This window comes from Portunus trituberculatus, chromosome 40 (genome assembly GCF_017591435.1).
Source record: "Portunus trituberculatus isolate SZX2019 chromosome 40, ASM1759143v1, whole genome shotgun sequence".
Classification (NCBI taxonomy): Eukaryota; Metazoa; Arthropoda; class Malacostraca; order Decapoda; family Portunidae; genus Portunus; species Portunus trituberculatus.
The window spans coordinates 7,862,501-7,877,500 of NC_059294.1; the positions used below are offsets into that span (position 1 = coordinate 7,862,501).

At 29.1% G+C, this 15,000-nt stretch overlaps 1 protein-coding gene across 1 annotated transcript in view; it reads right to left on the reverse strand.

Annotated features, from left to right (window-relative positions):
- LOC123516254 (proteoglycan 4-like) overlaps positions 1-15,000 on the reverse strand; it is a 380,397-nt gene that overhangs the window by 46,953 nt on the left and 318,444 nt on the right. The window contains exons 5-9 of the mRNA XM_045275485.1: positions 12,537-12,719; positions 10,546-10,900; positions 7,713-7,779; positions 6,889-7,060; positions 4,877-4,993 (exon numbers count right to left, since the gene is read on the reverse strand). Coding sequence (XP_045131420.1) covers positions 4,877-4,993; positions 6,889-7,060; positions 7,713-7,779; positions 10,546-10,900; positions 12,537-12,719 — 894 coding nt within the window. The remainder of the gene's footprint in view (positions 1-4,876; positions 4,994-6,888; positions 7,061-7,712; positions 7,780-10,545; positions 10,901-12,536; positions 12,720-15,000) is intronic.

Sequence of the window (15,000 nt, forward strand, 5' to 3'; positions counted from 1 at the left end):
TATATATATATATATATATATATATATATATATATATATATATATATATATATATATATATATATATATATATATATATATATATATATATATATATATATATATATATATATATATATATATATATATATATATATATATATATATATATATATATATATATATATATATATATATATATATATATATATATATATATATATATATATATATATATATATATATATATATATATATATATATATATATATATATATATATATATATATATATATATATATATATATATATATATATATATATATATATATATATATATATATATATATATATATATATATATATATATATATATATATATATATATATATATATATATATATATATATATATATATATATATATATATATATATATATATATATATATATATATATATATATATATATATATATATATATATATATATATATATATATATATATATATATATATATATATATATATATATATATATATATATATATATATATATATATATATATATATATATATATATATATATATATATATATATATATATATATATATATATATATATATATATATATATATATATATATATATATATATATATATATATATATATATATATATATATATATATATATATATATATATATATATATATATATATATATATATATATATATATATATATATATATATATATATATATATATATATATATATATATATATATATATATATATATATATATATATATATATATATATATATATATATATATATATATATATATATATATATATATATATATATATATATATATATATATATATATATATATATATATATATATATATATATATATATATATATATATATATATATATATATATATATATATATATATATATATATATATATATATATATATATATATATATATATATATATATATATATATATATATATATATATATATATATATATATATATATATATATATATATATATATATATATATATATATATATATATATATATATATATATATATATATATATATATATATATATATATATATATATATATATATATATATATATATATATATATATATATATATATATATATATATATATATATATATATATATATATATATATATATATATATATATATATATATATATATATATATATATATATATATATATATATATATATATATATATATATATATATATATATATATATATATATATATATATATATATATATATATATATATATATATATATATATATATATATATATATATATATATATATATATATATATATATATATATATATATATATATATATATATATATATATATATATATATATATATATATATATATATATATATATATATATATATATATATATATATATATATATATATATATATATATATATATATATATATATATATATATATATATATATATATATATATATATATATATATATATATATATATATATATATATATATATATATATATATATATATATATATATATATATATATATATATATATATATATATATATATATATATATATATATATATATATATATATATATATATATATATATATATATATATATATATATATATATATATATATATATATATATATATATATATATATATATATATATATATATATATATATATATATATATATATATATATATATATATATATATATATATATATATATATATATATATATATATATATATATATATATATATATATATATATATATATATATATATATATATATATATATATATATATATATATATATATATATATATATATATATATATATATATATATATATATATATATATATATATATATATATATATATATATATATATATATATATATATATATATATATATATATATATATATATATATATATATATATATATATATATATATATATATATATATATATATATATATATATATATATATATATATATATATATATATATATATATATATATATATATATATATATATATATATATATATATATATATATATATATATATATATATATATATATATATATATATATATATATATATATATATATATATATATATATATATATATATATATATATATATATATATATATATATATATATATATATATATATATATATATATATATATATATATATATATATATATATATATATATATATATATATATATATATATATATATATATATATATATATATATATATATATATATATATATATATATATATATATATATATATATATATATATATATATATATATATATATATATATATATATATATATATATATATATATATATATATATATATATATATATATATATATATATATATATATATATATATATATATATATATATATATATATATATATATATATATATATATATATATATATATATATATATATATATATATATATATATATATATATATATATATATATATATATATATATATATATATATATATATATATATATATATATATATATATATATATATATATATATATATATATATATATATATATATATATATATATATATATATATATATATATATCTATATATATATATATATATATATATATATATATATATATATATATATATATATATCTATATATATATATATATATATATATATATATATATATATATATATATATATATATATATATATATATATATATATATATATATATATATATATATATATATATATATATATATATATATATATATATATATATATATATATATATATATATATATATATATATATATATATATATATATATATATATATATATATATATATATATATATATATATATATATATATATATATATATATATATATATATATATATATATATATATATATATATATATATATATATATATATATATATATATATATATATATATATATATATATATATATATATATATATATATATATATATATATATATATATATATATATATATATATATATATATATATATATATATATATATATATATATATATATATATATATATATATATATATATATATATATATATATATATATATATATATATATATATATATATATATATATATATATATATATATATATATATATATATATATATATATATATATATATATATATATATATATATATATATATATATATATATATATATATATATATATATATATATATATATATATATCTATATATATATATATATATATATATATATCTATATATATATATATATATCTATATATATATCTATATATATATATATATATATATATATATATATATATATATATATATATATATATATATATATATATAACAGTGCAGAATATTGATTATTGATAATGTAGATACATATCCTTGTACTCTTGGGTCTGTCATTCAAAATTATGAAATGTAAAAACCATAGCACACACTAAAATGTACATACAATGAACATATTTGCCAAGAATGTCCAATACTTTTCTATGACAACAAAACGTTTGAGGCACAATACTTTGTGTTCACTATAGCAAACACATAATTATCTATAACATCTTAAAATCCATATGATAAAATTATAGTAGACTTCCTGCAAAGGAAGAAACAAAAAATTTTACCCTATGGAAAGCAGTTAGAAGGTTTCATAGTTCATTCCAAAAATGCAAATAATTTAGGCAATTTTTTTTTTCAAGATTCTGGCAGAACTAACAAATACAGTACTCAAATTATATCATCTTAACAAAAGTCTTCTAATATAAGCCAGAAAATAATATGAAAATCAATGAAGCAGCCATGCAGACATTACCTAGTAGTAGTATAACTGTACTGCCATGCTAACAAAAAATATACACTATCAGATATGCATTGTCAAATGTTGATGAACTATTGATGCTATTTTGCTATGAATGAATATGATGCACAACCTTTCTTAAGATAACAAAAATTAGATAAATAAAGAGAGCAATGATTGTTGGTAGTCTGTTTATGTTGACTTGATGGACCTTTAAAGCATTCTACTGAACAAGGCTGTAGCTACACAGCCATGCAGTATTTGGGGCATGTTTGCAGCATCAACTTTGACAATGCAGTCGTGCACTGGTGGTCCTTTTAAAGCACTCATGGGCAAGGATGTCAGCCATTTAGCATACCTAGTTGATTCTCACACCCAAGAAATATCAACGGGGAGTCACTACTACTTGTGTAATAACGTTAAAAAGTAAAATTAATGCTATATCAATAAATAGCAAAGGGAAAAATAAGAAATAATATGCTACAGTTAGGTGGCTGTCTTCACATCACCAAGATAGAAATATGTGTCAGAGAGAGAGAGAGAGAGAGAGAGAGAGAGAGAGAGAGAGAGAGAGAGAGAGAGAGAGAGAGAGAGAGAGAGAGAGAGAGAGAGAGAGAGAGAGAGAGAGAGAGAGAGAGAGAGAGAGAGAGACTAGAGCAAATCTGTATTCAGTATGGCCTAGTTAGCACTATTAGCAGCAATTGGCTATAGATATAAAGATGGATTTACATGATACATCGCTCATGTTTCTGATGTTGTCACATCCTCAACCAGATATTGAATGCCAGGAGGATTCAAACAAAAGAATAAATATCAAACAAAGAAAAATATAAAATAAACAAACACAGTTAAATAAGTCAATCATGATAATGCCATGATTGTAGTAAAAACACTGGCATTAATAAGAAAGCAAAACAAAACTGGATATTAGGGAAATAAATGAATAAAGGGTGGGCTGGGTCACAAGCCTGGATAAAGGACCTGAGGCACACACCTGAACAGTCCGCCACACGTCACCAATATCGTGCCTCGCCTGGGGAGAGAGGAGGGAGCGGCCAGGTTATGCTAGTGCCTAATATGATGAGGGAGGTCAAAGTGGATCCCGAGGACATATGGAAATTCATTGTGTAAAGAACAAAAAGAAATGCAAAGAAACAACAAATACTTTAAATGAACTTATGAACTCTAAAAAATTCAAAAGTAAGTTTATGATTTCTAGGATAATATTTTCATTATATTGGATTAAGAAGGATGACCATCCTGGACAAAATCTAACATCATAATAATAATACTTTCTATGATTCAATTGCAAAATATAAATAATTTCTGATAATAGAATTAATAATGATAATAATAGGTAATTACAGCCTATCATTTTCTTCTACTTTTCATCATCTATATTTCATCACCTGAAATTAAACAATTGGAAGCAAGATATTTAGTTAAACGTATGTGTTCGGGGGATTCAATAACGATTTCTGAATACTAATGTGTATTAAACTGAATATCTCACAAAGTAGCCACTATAGTAGATGGAATGCATAGCTCTACTTTAGTCAATGTTCTTTTCTACTTTGATGATAATTTTTCCTGCATTTCTCAGACTAGTAACTGTGTTTTAAAGCTAATCTTTCATAAAAAAAAACCCTTCCACCATCAGCATGTGTTAAAAGAGACCACCAGCACATGATACTGTTAAAATCTGGGAAGATTTGATAATACTAATATGAAAAATATTCCATGGATATCTAAAAGGTATTGATTTAGAAATCTGCATTTCTTGTTGAGAAAGTAGTATTCAACTTTTTAAAAGAATGGAGTTAATAGAAGGCTACTAAAAGGGATAGGGTAAGAGTACTGAGAAATTCCTCCTCTGTTCTCTCATTGCTAACTTCCACTCAGTGATCCTCAAACAGTTAAAATGTTCACAAAGAGGAATTGTAAATTTTGTTGATACACCAACTGAGAGCTATTGCAAATACATTCAGTCTGAGACATGATATTCCAAATATTTTTCTCATCCACATAACATTTTTACCCAGTTTATATCAGGATTGGTACATGATTAAGTAATGGTTGCAAGACAACAAACCAATGTCTACCAGTCAAAAGTCATCTCACTAGAGATCAGTGAAAAAAAGTAAAAACTCAACAGGAGAGACTAAAAATTCATCAACAGTTTCTTGATCAATGGTCAATTTACAGAACATCTTATGGGAAATATCAAGTTCAGAAGAATAAATGTTACATAAACCTTGGAAAGCCAGGATCAGCCCACTTTTTCTTCACAACTGTCATGAATAGTACTGAAATAATATTGTTCTCTATTATACATTTTATCTTAATCTTGTGATCAAATTCTACAGAAAATTTCTTCTTCCCATCCTCATAAATACTGATGCAGTTGTTCAGTTGTTCAAAAACACACATGAACTCAGACAAAAGAATAATTCACCTATGACTGCACATTACAAGGTTGCTACCACTGTGAAAACCACCCCAGTATGCGGCTTGCATGATGATAGGCGTTGTGAAGCCTTAGGGAACAAATTAAAGTAATATGCAAAAATTACATTTAAATTGTGAAGTTTACCTAAAAATTTAGAGATTTAGGACAGGTAAATATACATTACTTCTAAGAAGCATGCATTGCAAAATGCCTGAAAATTTCTTTTATCAAGCAGGGATATAATAATCTCTTCTTGTTAAGTTTTAGAAGTTAGATTGTAATTAAGCTGTAGTACATACAGTATATACTATGCATTATATATATATATATATATATATATATATATATATATATATATATATATATATATATATATATATATATATATATATATATATATATATATATATATACACACACTGACACACACACACACACACACACACACACACACACACACACACACACACACTTCTTACCCGATATTGTCCAGCTTGCTTACGTAGCTCAATGACTTCCTTGTACCAGTTATTGGGTGACTCAGTAGCCCCAGCAGTGGCTTCCTCACCCTTCACCTTAAGAAACTTGCCGTCCACATACTGGTACTGTGAGAATGGACGGAATTTCTTGCGGTATTCAGACTTGTATGCCCTGGAAGCAGAATGTGATGAATATCTTACTTAGACAACTAAATTACAATAAGTTAAGAGAAACTGATAGTTAAATTTATCAAGAGAAAACATGAATGCAGAAGCTATGAGATATTTAAAGAATGAAGTACTACGTATTTGTTAAAGTATACCTGCATACTGATTAGGATGACACATACATAAACCATTTTCATTACAGTAAACAGGAACGAACCACATTTCATCACAATTTTATTTTCAATCAAAAAAAAAAAAAAAAAAAAAAAAACTTGTCAGAGAGAGAGAGAGAGAGAGAGAGAGAGAGAGAGAGAGAGAGAGAGAGAGAGAGAGAGAGAGAGAGAGAGAGAGAGAGAGAGAGAGAGAGAGAGAGAGAGAGAGAGAGAATTAATAGTTGAAAATGACTATTCTGTCATTCCTATGCTATTTAAGCAATAATATCCCATGATGTTTGTCTTCTCCACACACACTTCCATAATATTTTCACTGTCTCATGAGGTTTATCAAGAAAACAACTTCACAGCCACATGCTTTACAGGAAACTTTGATATCTATTACAGCAAACCAGTCTTTTTAGAAGAACATCCATCTAGCTGAAATAAAACAGTGGTGGAATACAAAATGAAAATGACAACATATCATTCAGAACTACTTACCTCTTTGAAAGCTTGTCATCTTCGCCAAACATGGTCTCGCCTCCAATAATCCTGTCTGCCTCCAGCCCTGTGTGGTGTACTTAGTGTTAATACATAGTCCAAACATTGAAATCTTGAGTCATTGTTCTGGGATTTTTGAAAAATAAACATACAAAACTAAAATAATTTGGTTGCTATGAAATTTGCAATGCAAAGATACATGGGGTATTTAATTATCCAATTGCTTATCAATTTTTAGAATACATACAATACAAAACAAAACAAAACATCAATAAAAAGCAACATTTCAATCAACAATTATACTGTAAATACTGGAAATAGAAATTTTGCAATCATCAATTAAATCAACATATGTATTACAAACTGAAAAATTTCATGCACAAGTAATAATCAATGCATGCTTCTCTACAGTAATAGTCTTGCTTTTGCTCTTAATAATGAATTCACTTTGTTAAAAATTTAGTAATTTTAGGTAGATCATGATTTATTTAAATAAAATATTTATGGTTAAGATAATGTAGTATCTAATGCATTATTCTTCAAAAGTAAGTTAAATGAGGTTTTCTATAATCAGCCCCCAAACTAAAGCAAAATATTTCCAATTTTAAAAATGAATGTGCATGCAGAAATTTTTAGGCACTGAAAAAGGGGAGGGAAGTTCAGTAATCAGTTCCAATTCATGCCTTATGAAGACCCAGACACAAGCCCCAGAGTTAGTCAATTATTCATATATATATATATATATATATATATATATATATATATATATATATATATATATATATATATATATATATATCATATAATACAAACACACTCAAACACGCTATGGTTTCATATTAGTATACTAAGAGATTAACAAAATGCAAGGATGATGGTTAGTTAGTCTGTTATGGGTGAACAAAAAGTTCCTCTTACTAATGGGCAGAGGTGCCAGAAGATGAGCAGAGTATCATTCAACTAAATCCTACATGATTCTACGACTAAGGCAGGAGTGTCAGCAGCATTGAGAAGAGAGTGAGTTACTGGGACCCTTGACATGTAGATCAAGAGCTGAGATTACTATTGCCTTATCCCTAGTGTGTGTTTCATGCACTACTAGTTATATACAGCTGCACAGGTGCCTCACAGACCACCACCCGAGCATGTCTGTCTCTCACTGTGACAATGTGCGATGTGTGTACTCTTACTTGTTCCAGGGTGGGATGGCTGGTATATTTGGCGGGAGCACCTTGCTAATAACTATACTGTATAATGAACTAATTTTTACATTAAGTTTTTTTTCTTAACACTTATACTACTTCTTTTGAGCATAAGCTAATATGTATCATCTTAGTTAAATGTTCTTTTATTTGTAATACTAATGCTAAAACAATGCTGAACTAGACTAAGTAATGAGCTGCTTGGTGGACATGAGATAATGGATACATTCATAAACTCTGCTAAACATGCTGACCTGTAAATCAATCCTAAACAGTCACATTCTAAGGCTCAATGAGAGTGATTCTCCCTGAATGCTGCACAGAAATGCTGAGGAATCTATGACTCGCTGCTCTTGTGATTGAAAGTCTTTCATGACACATCAATGAAAATGAAATCCATGGCAGCATATAGCACATTTCATATCTATATTTCATAGCACTGAAGTGATGGACCAAATCCTATTTGAATAATTAAAAAAAGGAGAAAAAGCTGGATCATATATAGTTACAAAACATTCAATCCCAGTTTATACCAGGAATGCAATAACAGCTAAAACCCAAATAAAGAATATCAAAATAATCATACAAAAGTACTTCATAAAACTAATGCTGTTTTGCATAACTTTTGTTTTTACAAAGAATGTACATTTAATTTAATCATCAGGAAGTTAAACATGTCTGCCATTTTGTATCTCAATATTCATTTGCTTGCCTATTAGTTTGTATTTAAAGGCAGTACTAAAATGTGACTAATTCATAACTGATTTATTTTTTAGCCTTTTCTTAGGTATGTAACACTGCATTAAAGAATAAGAAGTTCTCTGGATCAACCATATCTGTATAATAGGATGCTTAGATTACAATGCACAGTTATAGCAAAGACTGAAGCACAAAATGTATTAGGTTGTGTACAAATGCCATTTGAAATACTGAATTCCTACCATAAAGCTAGCAATAGTATAATTCTTAGACTTATTTGTCTTTTTTCATTTTTAGAAATGCTTGCACATAAATGCAAGCAATCACATTTTTGTGCCAGGTATGATGGTGTACCAATTAAAAACGATAGGGGGCATCACATTTTACTGCGGTATGTGTTCTTATGTATGCATGTGTATTTGTGTGTGCACCTGTATTGTATTCATGGTTGTCTGTTGGTCACCCAGCCAGTCTTTCCCATTACGAAGCAAGCTCAGAGCTCATAGACGATCTTTAGGTAGGACTGAGACCACACCACACTCCACACACCGGGAGAGCAAGGCCACAACCCCTTGAATTACATCCCGTTTCTATTGACTGCTAGGTGAACAAGGGCTCACCCATTTGCCTTGCCGCTCCCGGGACTCAACCTCGGGCCTTTTTGGTTGTAAGCCGAGTGTGCTAACCACTACACTATGTAGTGTGTGCATGTGCATGTGTATGCATGATTGCATGAGATAGATTTTTCCAGTTCTGTAGTAAATACAGTAACCGTTCATCCAGAGAACTTTATTCCTATATCCCCAATTGTTTCAGTGAACTACCTATGCCCTAACTTGTGCAGGATAAAGCATACAGCTTGCTTCCTACTCTCCTACCACTGTCCTGTGCCTATGGAGGACAACCCTGCGTGTGCCCGGGCCCATGTGTACCTTTGGAGTGTCGCCATGCTACTCCGTCAGAGGGTGTGCGGCGGTGGCCCCGGTGCCAGTGTTGCGAAGGTGCCGCAGTGTCGGTGCGGGGCTGTTGGGGTGCCTGGTCGTGCTGGCCCTCTTGGGTGCCGCCCGAAGAGTCAGGGCCACCAGAAGCCCCTCCTCCTACCTCCGGCCCCGTTTCTCCACCGTGAATGCGACCCATCGACTTGGACTTACGAGGCGTGCGTTGCAGCTGCTCCTCGGCAGGTTGCGTGTCGCCTGTGGTTCCGGCACCTTCTGCTGAAGCTCCCGTTGAAGCTCCACCGGCCACCCCGTTGATGTTCACCTGATGCTTCGTGGGCTGCGACGGCGGCTGTGGGGAGAAACAAGGTTGTTATTAGTCTTTGCCCACTACATGTGTTACATTTGTAAACTTCCATCTAGGAAAAAAAACAAGTCATTGATAGATTTCAAGCCAAAATGTAATCATTCTTCTATATAGAAGTATCCAGAAGAATATGAAAGGTAATAAAGGTGATGATGATACAATAATCATGACAATAATGATGCAAAACCATCATCATCTTCACCCCATCATCATCTTCATTATCAAAATGTATATAAATAAATATATATGTACACCCCTCATTAAGGATACCAAAAAGCAATCCTATGTAGAGGGAGCAGGTTGGTACAGAAAAGCGGAACCTGACGCTGGACACACTACCACACTACAAAACTGGGAAGCTTAAAGTGTACAGGTGTGGAGAGAACACGGGCTCCAGACGTCTATCTGTCCGGTCTTAGCAATTCATTAAAAGACGGAAACAGACAGAAAACTTTATAATTGGTCTACTAATAGGAGGTTTGAGAATGAAAGAAAATCTGGAGAGCAATCCCCATAGACTTACGTGAGGAGCAAGAGAGAGGTAGGAGCTACGAGCAGCACACACCCTCCTGCCTGTCGCCTCCACCAACTTACCTCGCTGGGACAACATTGACTTTTTATATATACTACATATGTATATATTGCTTCTGTCTTATGAAATTCTTCTTTGTCTTCGGAAATTCCCTGAGAGGAGGCAAATTGATCTGACCTTCATTTGTACTGTATTCTTAAACTTATTATCATGACGTACATTTACTAAAAGCAAAGTGTCACAATCGCCACAAATTGTTCCCGCCGCCCCGACGCGCTGCATAACTATAAACCCACAGATCCATATACACATTTTTATTTATTTATTTATCTATTTTTTTATCCCATGAAGTCGCGCCCCTCTCCTATATACCAGTCATCTCGTAGGTTTCGTGTACAAAAACAAATTGAAACTTTCGCTGACATTTCTGAATGAAGAACCGGATGTCAACTCTACCTTTGTCACAGGCTTGAGTAAGAGAGCCATCTCATATTCATTTCTGTCCCACCGTCCCACGAGTCAACGAACCTCTGAATCTTTATAAGCTGGCGTTGTATCAATCAATATTTAACGTCACGTTTGAACGAATCTGAAATAAATCGGACCAGGAGCCTATTACCTTTCACTGACCTCGAAGACCTGTGTGATATTTCCATCGCCGACCTGTGTGATATTTCCATCACACTGAATAGTGAAACAATATCAAGTTAAAATAATGGAACCTACTCCTTAACAAATATATTTCCTTCGTTACTGTTTTGAATATGTCTCCATTAAATGTATCCAGAGCGTATTTCAAACACCTGAAAGATGAACTCTGTCTACATGGAGTTCATGGCCAGTATAGCAGCAATGTACAGACTCACTACAACAAAGGTACTAGGATGGTAGCCGGGTCTAAGCTCTAAGGCCCTTACAGCTGGCACACGAGGAAGACAGCCTGGGCAGGTGTCGGCCGCGAGACACCTTCCTTCCCATGGAGTAATAGTCAAGAGAGGCCCCACGCCAGGCTCTACTTTGTTCTACGTTATTCTGCCTTCTAGTAGAGCCAAGCCTGGGGATCGGGCCATCCAGGTGACTAGACATTACCTTTTCCACCTCGAGGAGAGGGGCGGCCTCAGGGCCCCTGGCGGAGGGGGGCCGCCTCACCCAGGCGTACTGGGTCTTGTACTCTGACACAAGAAAACTATCATCATCTAGATCTCTGCCTATGGGCCCCTCGGAGCGACTGCGGTGAGCCGGCTGTAGGAAGCGGCGACCGCGCTCCTCAGACTGCAAGGAAAGGTGAGCTGAGGCCTAAAGAAGCATACACGCATACACATAGGCACAAACTCAAAGAACCTTAGAGATGAGTGATTTATGCTGTGCATGGATAGCTGTGGTGGGAATCTGGTGGGTCGTGGTGGTGTGGAGCTGCACGTCATGTGAAAAAAATTATACACATTCGTACATATATATATATATATATATATATATATATATATATATATATATATATATATATATATATATATATATATATATATATATGAAAAAAAGTGCAATAAGACACCTGCAAACAAACAATGAGTGTAAGCGTGTCAGACATTACTGAGCTGGCTCTGTTGGTGACTGAAGACCAGTGAAAGTGGTAAAAGCTGTGTTAGAGTTAAACAACGGTGCATACGGTGTGCACAGTGGTGAGTGAGTGTAGTGTGCAAGGCGGGGTGCGGGGTGCGGGGTGTGGGGCAGAGGAGCGTGATCAGGTGGTGGTTTTCTCCCGATCCAGGTAGGGAGACAGCAAACATGGCTCCCACAAGCACCTGCTGCCTCAAAATTCTAATGATGTAAACCATTATTGAGCCAGAGTTCTTCAGCATTCGTAGCATATCCTTCTCTGCACTGCACATTGTAACCTGTTTTAACCATACTTCGTGAAAATAAAGTGCAAAAAAGTAAAAAGTTTTGAAATTAAATATCAAAGCAAATTGAACATAAGTGACATGTCAGCTTAATTTCCCAGAGACAACTGCAGCAACAGATGGAGCGAGATAAAGAAATATGAAGAAAAAAAAAAAAACTATCAAAGGAACGTTACTCTCAGGACATCAGCAACCAGCCAACCACTCGACCGCGTCCGCCTCGATGGTGTGCTCTCCGCGAGGGTGAAAATAGTCGAGTAGTGAAGTAACCAAGACGTGTGTGTGATAGATCCGTGTTCTCATAATGACGAGGGAAGTGATGGAAACCAAAACAGAAGAAGGGAATTCAGAGGCTGTTAGTTTTCATTGGGTGTAGAGGTTGTTGCGACGTCTCGAAGAACGAAAAATTAATAGGAGTCTTTGAACATCATATCAACACTTTCTCAAGGCCTCGAGACCAACTGTTGAATATAAGGGATTTTACAAGACAATAATTCTATTATCACAAAATAATTGCGGGCCCGTGTACACAAGTGAATAGGTATTATACCCACAAGAAAACAAATCTGGAAGCGAAGGAAGACTCATGTAACGTGATCACAAAAGAAAGTACCTAAACATGGTGCTAGAACACCAACGTGCAGTATTCCAGTGACAGGTATTCGATATCGTATGAACCAGTAATAATAATAATAATAATAATAATGATAATGATAATAATAACAATAATAATAATAATAATAATAATAATGATAATAATAATAATAATAATAATAATAATAATAATAATAATAATAATAACAACAATAATAATAATAATGAAAACTCAATTAGAAGTACACATAATATGGAATAAAAGAAAAACAGTAAGAATTGTTTTGAGGACACCCCAGGTTAAATTTTGGTCAGAAATTTGACCTTAAAAATAGGACCAATAAACAAGAAAAATGTGTTCGGAATGAAAAGTGGAAAGCCAGACAATGGAGAAAGTTGCAGAACTAAATTAACGACACAAGTTAAAAAGTAAGACCGTAACATTCTTACGAGAAACACGGCACTGAGATGTGGACCAGATTTAACCCGAGTGTGGCGGTGGCATACGGTACAATACGTGCGTGAGCAGCAAAGAGACAACACTCGTACCTCAACGATTATTACACGGATAACTCAACTTTTATCTTCTACTCGTGTCTTTGCGTTCCTCCATGCTAGACACACACACACACACACACACACACACACACACACACACACACACACACAGCGTAGTGTAGTGGTTAGTACGCTCGACTCACAATCGAGAGGGCCGGGTTCGAGTCCGGAAAGCGGCGAGGCAAATGGGTAAGCCTCTTAATGTGTGGTCCCTGTTCACCTAGCAGTAAATAGGTACGGGATGTAACTCGAGGGGTTGTGGCCTCCCTTTCCCGGTGTGTGTTGTGGTCTCAGTCCTACCCGAAGATCGGTCTATGAGCTCTGAGCTCGCTCCGTAATGGGGAAGAATGGCTGGGTGACCAGCAGACGACCGAGGTGAATTTTACACACAGACACACACACACACACACACGCACACGTACACGTACACGCACACACACACACACACACACCGCGTAGTGTAGTGGTTAGCACACTCGGCTCACAACCGAAAAGGCCCG